The 17756-nt window shown below is 40.4% G+C and overlaps 1 protein-coding gene across 34 annotated transcripts in view; it reads left to right on the top strand.

The window, feature by feature from the left end:
- Window positions 1-17756, top strand: part of ST3GAL6 (ST3 beta-galactoside alpha-2,3-sialyltransferase 6) — a 68579-nt gene that overhangs the window by 42425 nt on the left and 8398 nt on the right. For 12 of the 34 annotated variants that reach the window (XM_085525606.1, XM_085525611.1, XM_085525599.1 and 9 more), the window contains 5 exons: window positions 6732-6831; window positions 7626-7694; window positions 9029-9106; window positions 11849-11952; window positions 12699-12762. In XM_085525606.1, the coding sequence (XP_085381732.1) occupies window positions 6743-6831; window positions 7626-7694; window positions 9029-9106; window positions 11849-11952; window positions 12699-12762 (404 nt within the window). In that variant the 5' untranslated portion in view covers window positions 6732-6742. Of the gene's footprint in view, window positions 1-6333; window positions 6483-6731; window positions 6832-7625; window positions 7695-8808; window positions 8946-9028; window positions 9161-11848; window positions 11953-12698; window positions 12763-14487; window positions 14653-17756 lie in introns of those variants that run through there. The other 22 variants (XM_085525639.1, XM_015876678.3, XM_015876610.3 and 19 more) reach the window with 7 other exon arrangements.

Raw genomic sequence — 17756 nt, forward strand, 5'->3', positions numbered from 1 at the left:
ATGAAAGTCTGATTCCAGCTTATGTGTATTTTTTCTTGCAGAAACTAGGCTTGTCCTGCTAGTCCTCATCTAGAGGAATAAACATAGGCAAAGAAGCTGGGACAATGGACTTGGTCTTATTCTTGATTGTGACTATAGGCCAGGTCTTGAAAATATATGATACTTAGTACCAATTAGATGAGAGTCCGGGAGTAACTGTTTCTCTTCCTCTCCTCCAAAGCCACTGGTTGGATTTGGGGTTAAAAGGCAGCCCTGGGGAGATCCACGTTAGCGATATTCAGCTGTGCTGCGGAAGATATGTTACTTATTGGAATGAACCCTAAGCCATTTTAGAACATTATGGAATATTGTTTTCTTTCTCAGATGGGATAAAATAATTTGAAAACAGCAAACCAGCTGGCTCTTTAATGCTTTCAGCTTTGATTGCATCTACACTGTGCTACAGACATGGATCTATGCTGACCTGTGTGAACTGAGTAAAAATATTAGCTCAGATCACAGAATCACAGAATTATCAAGGTTGGAAAAGACCTAGAAGATCATCCAGTCCAACCATCACCAATACTTCCCAGTTAAATCATATCCCTCAACACAACATCCAAACATTTCTTGAACACTCCCATGGTCGGTGACTCCACCACCTCCCTGGGCAGTGCATTCCAATGCCTGACTACCCTGTCCGAGAAGTAAAATTTCCTAATGTCCAGCTTGGAATCTCCCCTGCTGCAGCTTGAAACCATTCCCTCTAGTTCTATCACTGTCTACATGAGAGAAGAGGCCAACCCCCAGCTCACTACAACCTCCCTTCAGGAAGTTATAGAGAGCAATAAGGTCTCCCCTGAGCCTCCTCTTCTCCAGGCTGAACAATCCCAGCTCCCTCAGCCACTCCTCGTAAGACCTGTGCTCCAGACCCCTCACCAGCTTTGTAGCCCTCTTCTGAACACGTTCCAGGGCCTCAATGTCTTTCTTGCACAGAGGGGCCCAAAACTGGGCACAGTATTTGAGGTGCGGCCGCACCAATACCGAGTACAGGGGTACAATTACCTCCCTGTTCCTGCTAGGAACACTGTTTTTGATGCAAGCCAGGATGCCATTGGCCTTCTTGGCCACCCGGGCACACTGTCAGCTCATGTTCAGCCGAGCATCAATCAGTACCCCCAGGTCCGTTTCCTCCACACAATCCTCCAGCCACTCTGCCCCAAGCCTATAGCACTGCCTGGGGTTGTTGTGGCCAAAGTGCAGGATTCGGCAAAGGTGTCAGACGTCAAGGGTCACCTACCAACCCCACTGTAGTCTCAAGCTGGAGGTAACGTTTTCTATCACTTAGCAGGGCTAATTAGCTTGTAATGGAGTCATTGCACCAAATGGTGTTACTATTTAAGGGCACATTCAGTGGTAGCTGATGCCTGTGTTCTGTTGTGTTTCATACATAAGGGTTTTCTGGCAGGATACTCTGGCTTATGCTTTGCACTGCTGTTTTTCATCTGCAGAGCAGGTACTTGGTCTCAGTGGCAGTGAATTCAACATAGTTAGACCCCAAAGTGATACGTCTGTGAACCAACATGCATCACTAATTGCTGTGGTACCTCTGAGCACAGGATCACAGCAGCCTGAGAGGGTCTAAAAAGCCCCCACACTTGTAATAACTGACCTCAGTCTTATACTTGTGTCGTCTTCTTCTCCAAGAAACCATCCAAAGAGTGAACGCAACCTTTTTTGTTCTCTGTCCTGTTCCTTTTTGTTGTTTCTGTTCCTATGGCTGCTGCAGGGCATCTAAGAATGCTGCTAAGTGCCCAGGCGGATGGAAGAGGAGTAGACAAGAGCTGATGTCACTGAAAAGATTGTGGAGAAACAGGAGGGAGGAGCAAGAGCCTGGGCCTTAGTGATAAGTCCAAGAGTGAATCGGGTCATGCGTGCCTTTGGAGCATTTTGCTGAATTTTTCCTGTTGATAACATAACTTATGGCTTGTGTCTCTTGCATGTGAGACAAAGAGAGGCTGTAAAATCATGAGTTACAGGTCTTGTCTGGAATGAACAAGGGTTTGTGTTTGGCTGAATCATGCCACCATGCCTGCTTTCTTGTATTTGAAGGTGCTAGTGGGGATTAATTGAGTGAGAGAGGCTGGAGATGATGGTTTGGGCAGGGTGTGGCTCCTGTGTTGTCTTCTGTGTCCATGAACTATGCCCTTTCCTGGACCTACCTGGAAGAAAGGACTGACTGCCTGAGACTTCTGGAAGGAAGCCAACCTCTCTCTCTTCCACCAGCTGTCCCACATAAGTCAATGAAGATTGCTGGGTGAGAATACAATAGATGTTTTGACTGGACCTGAATTCCTTATCAACACATTTTAGCTGAAGGATATGCTTGCTTGGGAAACGTGGCTGGCATGTAAGTGGGACTGGAGAATCACGTAAGAACAAAAGTGATGCAGAAATCTTGAAGATTCTGAAGAGAAGCAAACTGAAATGGCACTTAACTATGAAAGATACAGCTGAAGTTGCTGTTCCCTGTTGTTTGATCCAGCTGGCAGGCATGCTTTGATGAAGAACAAAAGTACTTATGTCTGCAGTTAAAAGACAAAAATGAAATCAAATGATGAACTTGCTGCTGTCCCTTATAGTACAGAGTAGGGCCCACCATTCGTGGGATAATGAAAGAGCGGGAGGCAAGCACTTAAGCCAATCTACGAGCTCTCGCATGCTGTCCTTAAGCACTGTGCAACCATAAAGAAGGTCCAAGGTGGGTACAGCTCCAGTCTGCACCTCTCCCAGGTAAAGTCAGCAGAGGCTGTGTTTCAGCCTGTAGTAGCTGGTAAAAAGCAAAGGTTGACTAAATCTACTGAACTGCTGAATCTATGAAATGTTACTACTTCTGTGCTACTGAATCTACCGGACACCACTGCCTGCAGCTGAGTCCTTAGAGAAGAGACGAATTTGCTACTTCTTTCCAGATCTTCTGCTGTTGTTGGAAAATGTAAAGTTTTACAGGAAGCTTCAGAATCCCTCCTTTCTGTGGGAGATCACTATCTCTTCCCAAAGTAATTGGGATGCTGTGGAAGAAGATACTGAGGTGTCTGAGTTAGTCTAGTACCTTTAAGACTACTGCAGTGCTATTTTATTGTCTGTTATGGCATTTCATGGAAAATAAGGGAAATAATAAACGATGCTGCAGATGCTAAAGGCAAGTGCTGGAAGAGTAAATGGTGAATAGTGTATAGATGTAGCAGCAGAAATACATAGATGTGTCATAGTATGCCCACGTTTTGGCAGCTTAACTTGAGAGAAATGATCATGTGAGAACGGTGGCTTGTTTATCGTTCTGCTGTGGGGCTGTTTCATCACCTGTAAGTACTGACAAAAAGGTAACAGTACTGCAGGGCTGGCAATCACAAGTACTTCTTTCTTTTTCTTGTTTCCCCTACGGTCACTTTAAATTGCGAGGTCCACTCAATGTATGTTTTGAAGCTTGCTGCCCTTCCTCCCCCACAGCTACAAGGGTAGGAATGTGAGGCCTGAGTGAACTGAGATTTTCATGCTGTCAGTTAATTGCAGCAGCATAAAGTTAAACTGTCACAAGACTGGGTATGGAGCAAAGACTGTTTTAAGATGAATAGTACTTAATTCAGTAGCAACCATTTTTTTAGTTAAATATTTGTTAATGGTTTACTTTACTAATCCCCTAGGGCCCTTGGTAAAATAACTGGGATGGATGGCAAAGCTTCCAGCATTTTATATTGCTAACAGTTTAGTATTAAGCATGAAAACAAAAAGAAGTCTTTATAGGGGTTATGAAGGAAGGTGATTATAATGTGATCCTGTGGTTGTCTGATCAATCAGATGTAGCTGCCTGCATGATTGTCCTTACCCTACAGTCCAACAGGATGGTACCTACATCAACTGCACATGCAACTATACGTAAGATTATGAAATACTGGCTCCGGTCAGACAGTGCTTACTGAAGTAGCAGATTAAATACTAGTGTAAATAAGGTTGCACTTCTGGCAAGGATGTTGGTTCCCTGCCTGTGCCAAGTGGAAGAAAAGGATTTGTCCTTCTTGCTTTACTTAACCGTGGTCAACCTTGACCTAAGGGCACCATGAGCTCTGTCAATTATATAGATGTACTTAAATCTAGATGTCTAGTTTTGTAATAAGTAAGCTGGAACAAGACTGCATTTTACAACCAAAGCATATCTTTCCAGTTCCCTATTTTCTTGCATCTCTCAGTATGGGAATTTTCTAGTGCAATATGTGTGTCATATAAGTTTATTTTTCCTTGACTAACTTTCTCTAACAGTCATCTATTTTAAAAAGGGGAAGGGAAAACACTGTCACTATTTAAAAATAAACTCATAATTTCTTCAGCAAATAAGGCAATGTTTCTATTTACTCAACCAGTTTAAGAAAGTCTTCACTTAAAAAAGGGTTTCCTTGATTACAGAGCTGTCTCCTCAGAACCCTGAGTGAAGCCAGGCATGGGGGGATGGGATGGTGAGGAGGCACTTATGTAATTAAAGACCATTCTGTGTTCCTAAGAGCTGAGTTAGAAACACCCTTAATGATACTATGTTTGTGTGCATGTGCCAGAATGAATGTCCTACATAAGACGCTGAAAGTTGTTACAGATTCCTTATGATCTTGTTTGAAGAACTGTGATGACTTCTTATTTTCACTAATGCTTTGCAGACTCTATCAATATCTTTGTAAATACTTTGCAGGAGAATTTGTTTTTCCTTCTGCAAATAATACTGATGAGAACAATATTTTTGATGCTGAGTGGTCCTTTACTGGGTAGCTTTGCCTTGTCTTTGTTACATGCAACTTCATCTCACCTGTCAGCAAGGTTCTCTGTTAATGGAGCTTTATCAGTTTGCACTGAAGTAGGTGAAATCGGTGATACAATCCATTGAACTGATTGAATTAGGGGGTAAAATGCAAACTGTTGATTTCTACCTTAGTGGTATATTTTAGCAATTATTTGCAGAGTAGGAATACACAAGGATACCAACAATTATATGGAAAAATACCCACCAAACAATATAGCAGAACAGTATGTTTTCCAAGTAAATGAGCTATTTGATTCAGTTAATGAGACTTGACTAAAAAGGTTGAAATGATAATAGCTGCCTCCTATGGTTTTCCATCCAGAAGAGAGCAGGAGCGCCCTAGGGAGTATACTTGAGTTTGATACATTATAGCTTGCTCACTGTATGACTTTGTTACTGGAGGATGCTGTCATAAAACCTTGTCCCTGACCCTACAATTCAATCTCTGCAAAGGATATAGAAATAAAAAGAAATAATAAGGGAGTTGTTGGCTTTCTGCACTCACTGCGACAAATGGGTCACTGATAGGTGTTTCTTCAGGGTGGAATCTGTGAGTGGCAGTAGTTTGCTTTTTAACTATTAAACGTATTGCTATAAATCGCTTTGATTGTTTATACCTCGGGTTTTGTTGTCTTCATGCTCTTAAGTGCAAGCTTAAAATAGCAGCAGCTCTAAATATTCTATGAAGGAATACGGAATTAAAAAATAATAATAAAAAAATTGCCCCTGAAATCCACATCAGAAAGCCAAAGGGTTTGTTTTTGGATAACACAGCAGTATGGTTGTTTGGATATGGCTTGCTGCTGTTGGAGAGCTATTTGTTACCTCTGCTTTAAAATAACATAAGTGGACAAGTAGGTGTTTACACATTGTGTGCTCTGAACCTGCTTTCCCTTACTGTGACAGGGGGAGAGGTCAAAATAATAGAAGGATGTAGCTCTCAAGTAAATTTCCACAGTAATTTGTGGCCAGAATGTCTATTTTGGACTTTCAAGAGGGTTAAGCTACAACGATTCATTCATAGCTCCTGAAAGGGCAGCTCAGTCTGTTAAGATGTGAGCAATGCAGAACTTTTCCCCTGCGTGTCTGTAGGAGCACAAGCTTCTGGTATTTCTCTGGTTTTGTTTTGCTAATCTGTGCAATGAGGTGAAAACTTGACTTGAAAAGCAAACACTTTCTCTGCTGTTGCTCCCAAACTTACCAGTTCCTAAGTGCTTTATGCTGATTGGGTCCTAACTTCTCTCCTTTTTTGCTTGTACTATGCATAAATGTTGCATTCTTCTTTCATGAAGCAGTGAAGCCTGGCCTGTGTCAGGAGCTGGAGAATGAGCAGGCAGCCTTGTTGCAGCTTTAAATGACCAAAACCGGATGTTAAGAATATTCAGTACTCCTTGAGAAGCCAGCAGCAATTTGTGGCAGATTTATCTGCGTCAGCCTATCTGTATCCTGCAGAGTGTGCGTGCTGGTTTGGCTGTGTAATTATGAAAAAGACAGTGGGTGGGGTAAGCAGGAAGAATAGAAAAGGTACCTGCAAAGACTATCTTTCTGTCCCATGAGGCTGATTCTTTTGGGATGCCAGTGGGCAAAGTGGAGCTCCGTCTCTGACACACCTTTGGAAGAGCCTGTCTTTCTACACAGTCTTCACAGAGAACCTAAAGTGAGCCTTCCTCAGTATTTGTGTCACTGTGCAGACTAAGTGTGTGTCTTAGATGCAGAGCAGCATTCAACTAATGTCACTGGGACTCAGTTTGAAAAATCAAATTGCAGTGGTCCCCTGTGAAATTTATGGTGATGGAGCATGGCTGTAATAATAGTAGTTTCTTTCCATAGTTGCAAGATGTTTCATGAAAGTTCATTTTGATATTTTAACTTGGATTTAAATATCTTGTTTTCTTTCTTATTTCAGGTCTATCAGTCATGAAACGAATTCTTCTGTTTTTCATCCTGGCTGCTGCTGTTATGTATGGTATACTGCATGGAAATCTGTGGAGAAATAACTTCTACTGGTATGGTGACACTTTGTTCACTTGTAGTGCAAATACCGTCATGGCTGTATGAGATACATGGCTGTTAGTTGCTGTGTTACTGAACAGTTGTCTGTGAATAATAGATAGAAAGTATGATTACTGTGGGCGTTACGTGTTTTTCTGTTTTTTTTCTGTTACGTGTACTTTGTTTTTGGTTTTGCTTTCTTGTGGGTGCAATGAAGGAATGGATGTGATTGTTCTGTCCTGTCACCCTCTCCCTCATGTCATTTTTAAGCCTAGCAAACAATGTGAATCTAGAGTTAAAGTCCTCAAAGATAGGAAGCCACTCTGAGTTCCATGAAAATAGGTGCTCCTGTGATGAGAAAGGTCTTATCTGTGTGCCATGTGTCTGCATTGTGTCCGCTCCTGCCTTGTATGTTTAGTGTTAGCTTGCTACCTTAAATAAATGAGGGAGTGAACTGCCCCACACACGAGAATGAATACCTACATGTGGAGTGAGCACCTTCTTGCAAAACTGAAGCTTACCAGGTCACATGGGCAAAATTCTGGAAGGCGAGCCCTTGCTGTCTCCAGGGGGCAGAGGACAGGTGGCCTGGGACCTACACAGAAGTTGTTTCCATTGGAGTTTGCACTGGTGTAACCAGGGCTGACAGTTGTGTTTGTGTTATGAAGACTATCGTGGTGGCTTTTAACAGTAGTGTTTGGCTTACTTGTGTTTGTCTCTCTTAGAGCATACAGTTGATACGAATGGCTCTCTGTTGTGGTTTCTGTATATAGCAAACCTCAGTGTTGCACCATTTCCCCTTTTGCAGGATTAGCTTTTATGGACAGACTTCTTCTGTGAGGGGTCCTTCTTCCAGTGAGGCTAGTGGAGTTACCCAGTAAGTTCAGCAGCTGAGTGTTTTTTGTGCATGGTCTTGTTTTTGCTTTTATGTTGTTGCTGTCTTTCCTTTTGGTTTTTGGGCAGGTGGGAGGGAGTGAGTCTAAATTCCATAGCCTCAGTTCAACTGGTCTTTGTATATTTGTGCCTGTGGAGTGTTATGAACGTAATTGTAGCATGTCTGGAAGAAAGGATCCTAGAATCGTTTTGAGTAGGGAGGCACCTTTAATGGTCAACTAGTCCAACTCCTCTGCAATGACCAGGAACTTCTACAGGTAGATCACGTTGCTCAAAGGAATTTGCTCATATTTCCAGTGTTTGTTTAATATTTATGGCCACTTAACTGTGGCTATCTGTGGAAAGCAGAGAATTGTTGAAAGGATGTTTGTTTACAGCTTCAAACTTACACAATTCAAAGTCAAATATGAGTTAAAATTACAGCTGTGAGGGCAACGTATGTGTTTAATTTTAGGAAATCAGAGGTGTAGTTCATTTGTGTGATATGGAGTTGCTTGTATAAGCAAATCCCGTGCTGGTAAATTCCTGCAACTAGGTTTATGAGACTAATGAGAGCCTGAGCTAAAACTTGGAAGAAGGGCTCCGTTAGCTCTGAAGCTATCTTGCAAAATGCTGTCTGTGAGGTTGGTGCTGGAAAGCAATGAGCTGACTAGCTGATCCATTTCACAGGATACTTTCTCAGTGTCAGTATTCACATAGCAACCTGAGGTTACTGAAAGCAATTAACCTTAATGGTCTGTATGACTTGTGGCTCTAATGTGGTATTTTCATCCTTCTTTTCCTAATGCAACCCAGATGCAGGCTTTGCTCTCACTGAACTTTACCCTCTCTTCTGGGCTTCATATTCTTCTTAAACAAGCTAAAGCACTGAGCTGGGAATGTCTAGAAATATAAGTCTTGGCTTTCTAGTCTCATTATGAGGGAATGAATTATCTTCGTTTAATTTAGTTTTCCTTGAAGCACCCTGTGTGGTTCCTCTCTCCTCTCTGAGGAGTGCTGATACAATCTTGTAGGCTGCAGGGATGATTCAGCTGAGGTGTGCTGCTGCTCCTCTCCAGGTAGGTCTGAGATCTAACCTCTGCTTGTGGCTACTTTAGGTGCTGCCTAGCAAGGGAGGCTGTGGGCCCTTGGAGCACCACCACTGTGCTATAAAAGCATCAGGAGGACCCATCTTTGTGGTACCAGCAAAGGCCAAGTTTTCCCATCTGCACAGTGCTAACTCAGTAATCAGCTTGTTAGTTCTGGTTGTCCAAGTTTCCCTACCTTGTTGCCACTACCTATTACTCTTCTTATTTCTCTGAAATTCTTCTCTTGTAGGCTGCCACCTACAGCTGTGGAGAGAAGGAATGCACTAGAAACTTGCCTTCTGAAACCAGCGTTTGAATCTTTACTGGAGTGAGTACTCTGTGAGAAAAGGAGTAGAGAGATGGAAAGGTCATACTGACTTAGGTAGAAATATTTGTTATTTATTTGTTCTGGACTATTTCACATTTTGATTTTTGTAAGTACATCTTCTGAGTTTGTATTCGTTTTCGGTTTTTTTTTCTGGCTATAGCAACACAAATGCTTTAGATTGTCATTATTCAGCATCAGAGAGGATACAGCACAAATAACTCAATTTGCTCTTGTATATATTGCGTAAATAAATATCAATTCATGTATTGTAGTTAGTAACGGAGGAACTACTTTCTTGATCAAAAGATGAGCCCTTATTTCTTCCACCCCGCTCATGCTTTTCTCACTGAAGAAACCTTTGCATCCTAGGCTAAAGCTCAGTTACTTTGCTGTGAAGAGCCTTGAATTAAGATAAAGATTTTTTTGGCAGCTAAGCACTTCTTTAGCAATCAGGAGCCAAAGAAATTTTGGAAATCTCTTTTTATTTTTCTTTCCCCCAAAGAGAGGAGAATGAAATGTGCAACAAATTCATTCAGTCTTTAATGAAATAGGATTGTTTTTCCCCCCCAAACAAAAAAAGAGAAACAAAACCCAAAACATAGGAGATGTCTGATCACAGAAGTGCATCCAAGATGTCTGTGAGGAAATACCGGTAGTTTATGTTATTGGAAGTGCGTCTTAAAGATCAAAGAAGTGCTGCAGGAGCAGAAGCAGACAAGGCATATTGTTGGCTTTGACTTTGTGTTTTATCTGAGCAAGCATTGAGTGTGGCCTGAGAAAAGCTTGGGAAAATGTTTAGATCAAGTCCTGGCCAAAGGACTCTTAAAAGATGCCATTATTACTTTTTTTTCTTTTTTCTTGTAGGACTTTAAAAGTACTAATAGCACTGAATCAAAGAACATTCAAAGATCTTGAGCTTTTTCCTCCTCGAGGCTTGCTTTCCCTTAGTCTGTGGGTCTCGGTTAGTTGCTTTGCTTAGAGAGACTGTCCAAAGTTCCTTGACTACTGCGTTCCTTGATGACGGGTACACAACAGAGTAGATCAGCTCCTGATCAAAGAAGCAGGGAAGGACCTGGAAATGCACACTCCCCCTCTTCTGGAGGGAGGTTCAGAGCATGAACTGAATATCTTGGATATTTCCATAGCTCCTTTGCAGGAATAGCTTCTGTGAGCTGAAGATCTGGTCTGTGCACTTTGTAATAGCCTGAGGGTGTTCAAGGGGTGTCTAACCTGGACAAATTATTTATTGAAAACCAGAACCAGTGCTTGAAGAACTAGAATTAAGAATCCCTTTGCTGTAGGTAAATTATTTATTATGGCTAAGCTTACCAGCTGCTTTTGAACAGCAAGACAAGTTACCAATTTAGGATGGCCATTTAGTGCATAATGTCTCAAAGTTAGTTGATCTGCTTGGTTAACCTGTAGCACAGTTTTTGGTATGTAGAGTAGTTTTCGTTGTTTTTATTATCGCATACTTTCTGACTATGTGGAACTTAAAGAATGAAGCACTTGATTTGTGAGACTGTTAAAGGGAGGCATGTGTATACGGCTATTAATACTCTTAATGGAGCAGCAAGTCATATGCTGGCTGTGGCAGCACTCTGTTTTTCTCCCTGTAGCTGCATACTTGTGTTTACATTTTAATACGTTTTTTAAGACCTCATATGCAGGATCATTGAAAAGTCAGCCAGTTTGATGAGCTCAAGTTGACTTAACTTTGAGGTGAATCTGAGGGCATGGTAGCATGTGGCAGGATTTGGATTGATTCATTCATTTGGTTTGGTATTTAGCAGATAGAATAATAGAGTCCCTTCCCTGCTGTAAAATAACCCTCAGCTGTGGCTATTGCCTTTTGAAGAAGTGACCTGTTCTTGTTCTTGCATACATCTTGATGCCTTCCTGTTCCAGTCTGCAGGCTGTGTTTTTTGAGGGATATCTTGTGATTCCCATGTACTATGCTTCCCATTGCAGAGCAGTTGTGGCACAGATGGAATGATCTCTGTTCAGACAGTGCTATGTCACAAGGTGCACTTCAGGAATGTACCTTCTGTGGGTGGACCCTCCTAGTGTTAGTCCAAACCAAAATGGAAACTACTTACCTTTTTGCTGTGTGGATCTACTCCTCTTGCCCCCAACTACTTAATAATGTCAATGCAGCCATAACATGACCTTTATTTGAAATGGGTGCACTTCCCCTGAAGAAACCAGCTTAGTTGAGATAATATTTTCAAGTTAATTATGGGGACTGCTCTAAAAGTGATGCCTCCTATTTTGTTATTATGTTGGCCCACGCTGTAAGAGGCAGATGTTGGTGAGATGGTATTTCTGTAGTATATAATAATGACTTTCATGTTTTTCTTGCTGTCTCTATTGCTTTTTTCCTCAGCATGATTATTTACTTTTTATATCAGCAGTAACTCATTGTCTTAATGGGTTACAGTTTCTATCAAATATTCTGTTTCACAGTGTGAGCTCTTTCACTGCACAGAATTTTAATGAATTTATGTAACTTATACTAGCAGAGAGGGCCTTTTATCTCACTCCCAACAGAATTTTTCATCATAATACCTTCTCCTTTCCTGTCACTTTTTTTCTTTCCCGGTAATCATGAGTTTTTGTTTAAAACTTGACAATACTTATATTTTTCAAGTAGGGTAAGAAAGTATATTTAAAAGCAACTGCAGGATTATTCAAATACACCATGTGGCTTTTTGAAACATGTTGTTTTTTTCTCTTCACTAGTGTTGACAAAATATACCCGTTCCTGTGTGCCAGTGATTTTATCAGAGTGGCAGAGTTCCATGGAAGTGATAAGTTCGAGCTACCTTATGGAATAAAGAGAGCAGGTTTGTGTTCCCTGTGTAGTTGTATTTTTTTATTTATTTTTTTAATGGAAACACCTATGTGTCACATAAGGCCATCTCAGTCTGCAGGCCTGGTGTTTCCTTCTCAGTGATGTTAGTGATTTTGGGGCACCTACATCATCTAATGGTTTTGCTTCATTTCTCTGACCTCACAACTTCTGTCTCTTAACAAAGGAAGTGCTGCAGGGAAGAGAGTTCTCCCTCTTGTCAGAGAAGCTTCAAAAAGGTGGGAGTGAGGGAGGGTGGAGTTTATTCAACTTCCTTTTCTTGGTAGGTGGGCTGGAATGCTGATGATAATTAGCTGGTGTTTTGTTAGGGACTTCTGCCCATATTTCTTAGTGAGTACAGACTGGTTTGATGTCTTCTCCCAAAATGTGTACTACAGTTCCTGTCCTTAGCTGAGCGGTCGAGGCTGCATCTGTTTCAGCTGAAGATGGGAAGAATAAAAAAGATCATGAAATCCCTTCCAATGCTTGCTTACTTGTAACCAGAGTTGTTTTGGGTGCAAATCCTATGCCATTTTCCAGCAGTGGAGTGTGGAGTCAGGAAAACTTCTAAGTGAGCAGCTCTGATAAATGTGAATTTTTGAAGAGGTTTTATTTTTGAGTTCTTTTGAATAATGCATAAAAACTATTGTGTCTGAAAAGACTTATAGTCATGTTGACATACTTTTTTACTGCAAAGCACTGAATATTTTAATTCAAATCTTCTCTGTGTTTGCTTTCTAGAACAATTTTTTCGTTTAGCCCTTTCAAAGCTGCAACACTGTGGACTGTTCAACAAAGGCGACAGGTGAGATGTTCTTTTTCTACTGGTTCTGTTCCTTACATTTTCAATATTTGGTATTTGTCTGAAAAGTGTCAGTGACGTTATCCTGAATTTGCTTAAGTTAGGTACGATGTGAATCTAACCTACAGTGTCTGAGTAGTACATAAATGATTCCAAGGTTTAAATAAGTTCAATTTTAAACAGTTATAGTATCAACATAAAGAAATATTTTTTTTCCGATGAGGGAGCTTGAAATTCTGGATCTTTTTTTCCTAAGTGCTTTAGGATCTTGCTATCTGAACCTAGTTCCAGCTTTCTCTAGTCTTTCTATACTCAAAAAAGTGAAACTTAAACCCTTATAAATTGCATATAATCTCTTTTGAAGTCATCACTGGTGAAAGTGGATTACTTCTACCATCTTTGTATAACTTAAATATTTTCAGAAGACTGGAGATTGACCATTTCTAAACAAGAAATCTTACCCAAATTCCCATCTGCTGTCGTGGTGCAAACACTTACTCATATGTATGTTCAGCTTCCTTTTCCCATAAATGACTTCATTGTATTCCCGAAGGAGACTTTATGCAGCCAGGAAAGATCTTTCCTGGCAGTTTGGGAGCCTGGCACAGAGTGGAGTGTGCCCTTGATAACTCATGTTCTGTTTGTTAGTTTGTCTTGTTTGAATCTTGGATAGAAGCCACTTCTCCTAGGTTTCTTTTGTTTGGTTCTTTTTTGAATGCTGTCTTTTCTGTGTATGTGTGTGTTTTCTTGTGTTGGTTTGGTTTTTCTTTTTTTCTTTTCTTTTCTTTTCTTTTCTTTCCTTTTTTTTTTTTTTTTTTTTTTTTTTTTTTGAAGTAGGGTGATAGGGTTGGCAAGTTGACTAAAATCATATATTTACCAAGTGACGCAAATGATTTTTTAGACTTACAGTCAAGCAAAGCATAGAATGACTTGAGCTGGAAAGAGCCTGGAAGATTATCTAGTTCCAGCCCCTCCCTGCTGTGGACAGAGTTGCTAACCACTACATTGGGCTGACCAGCAACCCATACAACTTGACCTTGAACACTTTCAGGGATGGGGCAGCTTCTTCTTTGAAAGAGTGGTCAGGCAGTGGAATGGGCTGCCCAGGGAGGTGGTGGAGTCACTGACCATGGAGGTGTTCGAGGAACATTTGGACGTTGTGTTGAGGAACATGGTTTAGTGAGAACTATTAATGATGGGTGGATGGTTGGACTGGATGGTCTTGTAGGTCTTTTCTTCCAACCTTGGTGAGTCTGTGGTTCTGTGATCAGTAAAACCACAGTTTCATACAAAAGGATTTTTTTTTCTGATCAGTGCAGTTTTTTAATCTTAGTTCAAAATCTTACTTTAAAGGTCTAGTTTTGCAAAGCTGTTTGGAATTAAGAGTATCATTGTCTTCAGTAGAGAAGCCTGCTGGGGAAGGTTTTTCCATGCTAACAGTATATCCTCAGAACACCTTCCAAACACGTGCTCCACCCATTTTTTTCGCAAGTATTCAGTGAGCACTTTTCAAGTTTATCAGCAATAAATTCTTAGGAATACACTTACACAATACTGAGTCAACAAGATGTGACCTCTGCATCCTCCTTTTACCAAAAACAACCTCAAAGGAAATGATTTGCATTCCTCAATAGGCTGCTGTGGGTGTATGCTAAAGCAGCTGAGGTCAATATATTTTTGTTGTCATTGGTTTTTTTTTTTTTTTGTTTTGTTTTTTTTTCTTTCCAGAAAAACAGGAATGCTGAGGATGGAGTTTTTATTTTCACTTTAAAGGCTCCATTGACACTGAACAGTAGTTTTCTCCTATGGGGCTAGGAAAATGTTTCTTCACCACATAACCAAAATATGCAAATTCATGCCTGACCTTTATGTTAAGAGGCTCTTGTATGCAGTGTGAATAAAGGGGCTCGAGTGTTTGTTTTAGGAATTACGTTTTGGTGTTAGAGATCAGTTACTGTGCCATTTGTATCAGGATCCATGTGTACACTTACATGTAATCCCTTAGTCACCCAAGACGTTGCTATAGCTGAGATTTTAATCCTTTTCTTTTTCTTAAGTATTAGTGCTTGTGGAGAAAAGATGAACATTATTATTATTTTTAATGAAAATACAAAAAACTTTAAGAAATGAGATGGGTAAAATATCTGGAAGTAACAAATTGCTGAAAATCAGTAGTTCACTTCTGTAATCTGCAATAAACAGAAGTCAGTTTAAGTCAAGTATCTTTGAATGTAGTCCAGGCTTGCTACATTCTTTTAACATCTATTTCATAACAGGTTTCTTATACAGTTATGTTCTGTTTTCATTGGTCTTAACATTTACACATATGCATCAAGTGTATCTGGTCTCTAAAATAAACAGTTTCATCACCTGTTTATCAGTGGACTCTGTTACTGCAGATGTAGGCCTATCATTGCAACTGGAGGCACTCAAACACTTAGGGGAGGCAGCTAAAAGGAGAAGCTAATTCAGAAATAGTCTGTTCTTGCCAAACTTCCTGTTTGAGTTGGCTGCCTTTATCTTCCTGGGCACTGAGATTTTTCTAATTTGGGTTTGTCTCTGACTCCACAACGATGTGTACAAGTCGTGAGTATTTCACCTGCTTTTTGACTGTGGTATCAGTTTCAGAAATTCACAAAACCAATGCTAGATGCATGATCAGTTATTTGAAGGCAGCCAATAACATTTTTTTTTTACAGTATTTATGTTACTGAGGGTGCTGAGGTCTGAAAGCTTTTCAAATGCCACATTTCAGTCTGTTTCTCTGTCTGAGTAGTGTTTCAGTTATTAAAAAGCCACTATCAAGATGTGGTCTGCATCTCTCAGTAAGAAGAGGCAAATGGATTTGACCTGAGAGCACTTGCCCAACTCTGAAGTCCCATTTTATTTTACCTCTTTGCTCTGAATGCTGGGCTGCATCACAACTGCACAGTGCAGAGTGAACAAACTGAAGAGCTGCTTGCTCTTACACCAGAGTGAAAGACATTATTTCAATAGGTGTCATCTGAAATCTGGGAAGCCTACATTGTAGGTAGGATGGATATAGCAAAGGAGCTTCTTAAAGTGTTACTTTGGTCAAAAGTAGGAAGGTACTTAGCCTAAGGAATAATTTAAAATTCAGCTACAGAGAACAGAACAAGAAGTGCAGCTTCAAGTAACTTCTTGTCTGCGGGCCATGGTCAGAAGAATAGGAGTCACCTATTTGGGTTTGCAACCTGTGAGGTTTGTACATCACAGTTACCCAGCTGCAGCCCAGATGATTGAAATGCAGTGTTTTTGAGACATTCTGTAAATGACAGAAAAGCAAGATGTGTTTTTTTCATCTTTCCCTCATTTCACCTTAATCACTTAGATTATGGGTTTTGTGTGGTTTTCCTTTTTCCTTCCCATTTCTCTTTGCTGCTGCTTCATTGTGCCCTAGGGTCTTGCATTGCTCGCATTGAGCTCTGTGCTTTAGTTGCAAGTTACAAAGCTATAAGGTAACTTCTGCTCCCTTCCTCCTACTGTAATCATTGCGCTAGTTCATCTACGTGCATTGCAAGTATATCCTGAGAAAGCATGCAGATGAAATGTAAGTAGATTGAAAAAAATAATTTGGAAATGAACAAGCTATGAAGCAGTCCTGGGGTAGAGGGAATGACTTTGTGGTAGTAGAGGGAATGGACATACTGAGGACATGAGGGTGCAAGAGGTTCTGTACCTCTGGTTTCAGAGGTGTCAGGTCATGTGAAATTGTGGCATTAGCTGGAAATATCTTTCATTTTGTGAGCACTTGAAATCTCCTAAACTGTTTAGGAAACTAGAGAAAAGTAGGACAGCTTTTTCTGGTATCGTTTCATTCTCAGAGCTGTATTTAGCAATGCTGGATTTTGTTGGATGTGTGTGTAGTGATTTAGAGATCTTTAACAGTCTGATCAAAGATGAATATAAAATATACATGTAGTACATGTATATACATATTTAATTAGAGGCAGCTTCCTCTGCAGATGTGGTCCTAGGAGCAGCAAGTGAGAGCCTGCCACCTCAGCATTTCTTTTGAAGTGTGGCTATTTCAACCACAGGTGTTTATTTTCCTTTGACGTTTTCAATAAGCTTTAGGTTTGCAGCATTGGTTTTGCATCTAGTTGATTTTCCTTAGCTTGTATGCAGTGCAGCTTAACTGTGTTTACAATTCTGTAAAGAAAAATTGTAGGGAAGTCCACTGTCCATTGAGCGTGGGTCAGCCTGGTCTGGGACCATCTGTTTTCATTGCTGTTTAACAGTACTTTCCTCAGCTGAGAAAATAAGTTGGACTGAGGAGTCTGCATAACGTGATATACTGAGCATTTGACACAGGTTACAGTATTCTTTATTGCTTCGTATTGTGATCCCTGGCAGTAGGAAATGACGCAAAGCCTTTTTCTTGCTCAAAGAACCATAGGAATTGATACCTGGTGTTTAGGACTGCAAACGTGCTATCAAGATTTCCCAAGTGAAACAAGATCAAGCCTGTCAAAAAAAACCTTTTGCAAGCAGAGCACACCTTCTGCTAGTATTTGAAATATGCAATAGAGGGCAAAAGGTACCATTAGAAGGTACAGGACAACTCCTTGGAAAATTTTACTGTTAGACTTCAATTTCATTAGTTTAGCATTATAATTTACTTAACTTTTACATATGCTTTCTAGCTGTGAATATGCATTAAATTCAAGAGGATGGATGTATCATAAAATCTATTTTTTAGCTCAGTGTTTTGTATGCCTACAATAGTGCCTGATTTGAATTTAGTGATATAAAAAGATGTCTTTTTTTCAAGCACATCCCTGTTACATGCACTTTAAACAAGTTTAGCACATTTAAACATGTTTAGATGACACTTCATCAGTGGATGGAACAAATTCAACGTGTGAAGAGCCCATCATGAGTCATTGGGCTAAGGTTTATTTTACCCTTTCAGTTTGGAGGTTTGTAAGGTAAATTGTGAACCTAAATCTTCCCACTGTAGCTTTCCTTGGAGG

This window comes from Coturnix japonica, chromosome 1, assembly GCF_054131305.1.
Source record: "Coturnix japonica strain WE chromosome 1, WE-NBRP24, whole genome shotgun sequence".
Classification (NCBI taxonomy): domain Eukaryota; kingdom Metazoa; phylum Chordata; class Aves; order Galliformes; family Phasianidae; genus Coturnix; species Coturnix japonica.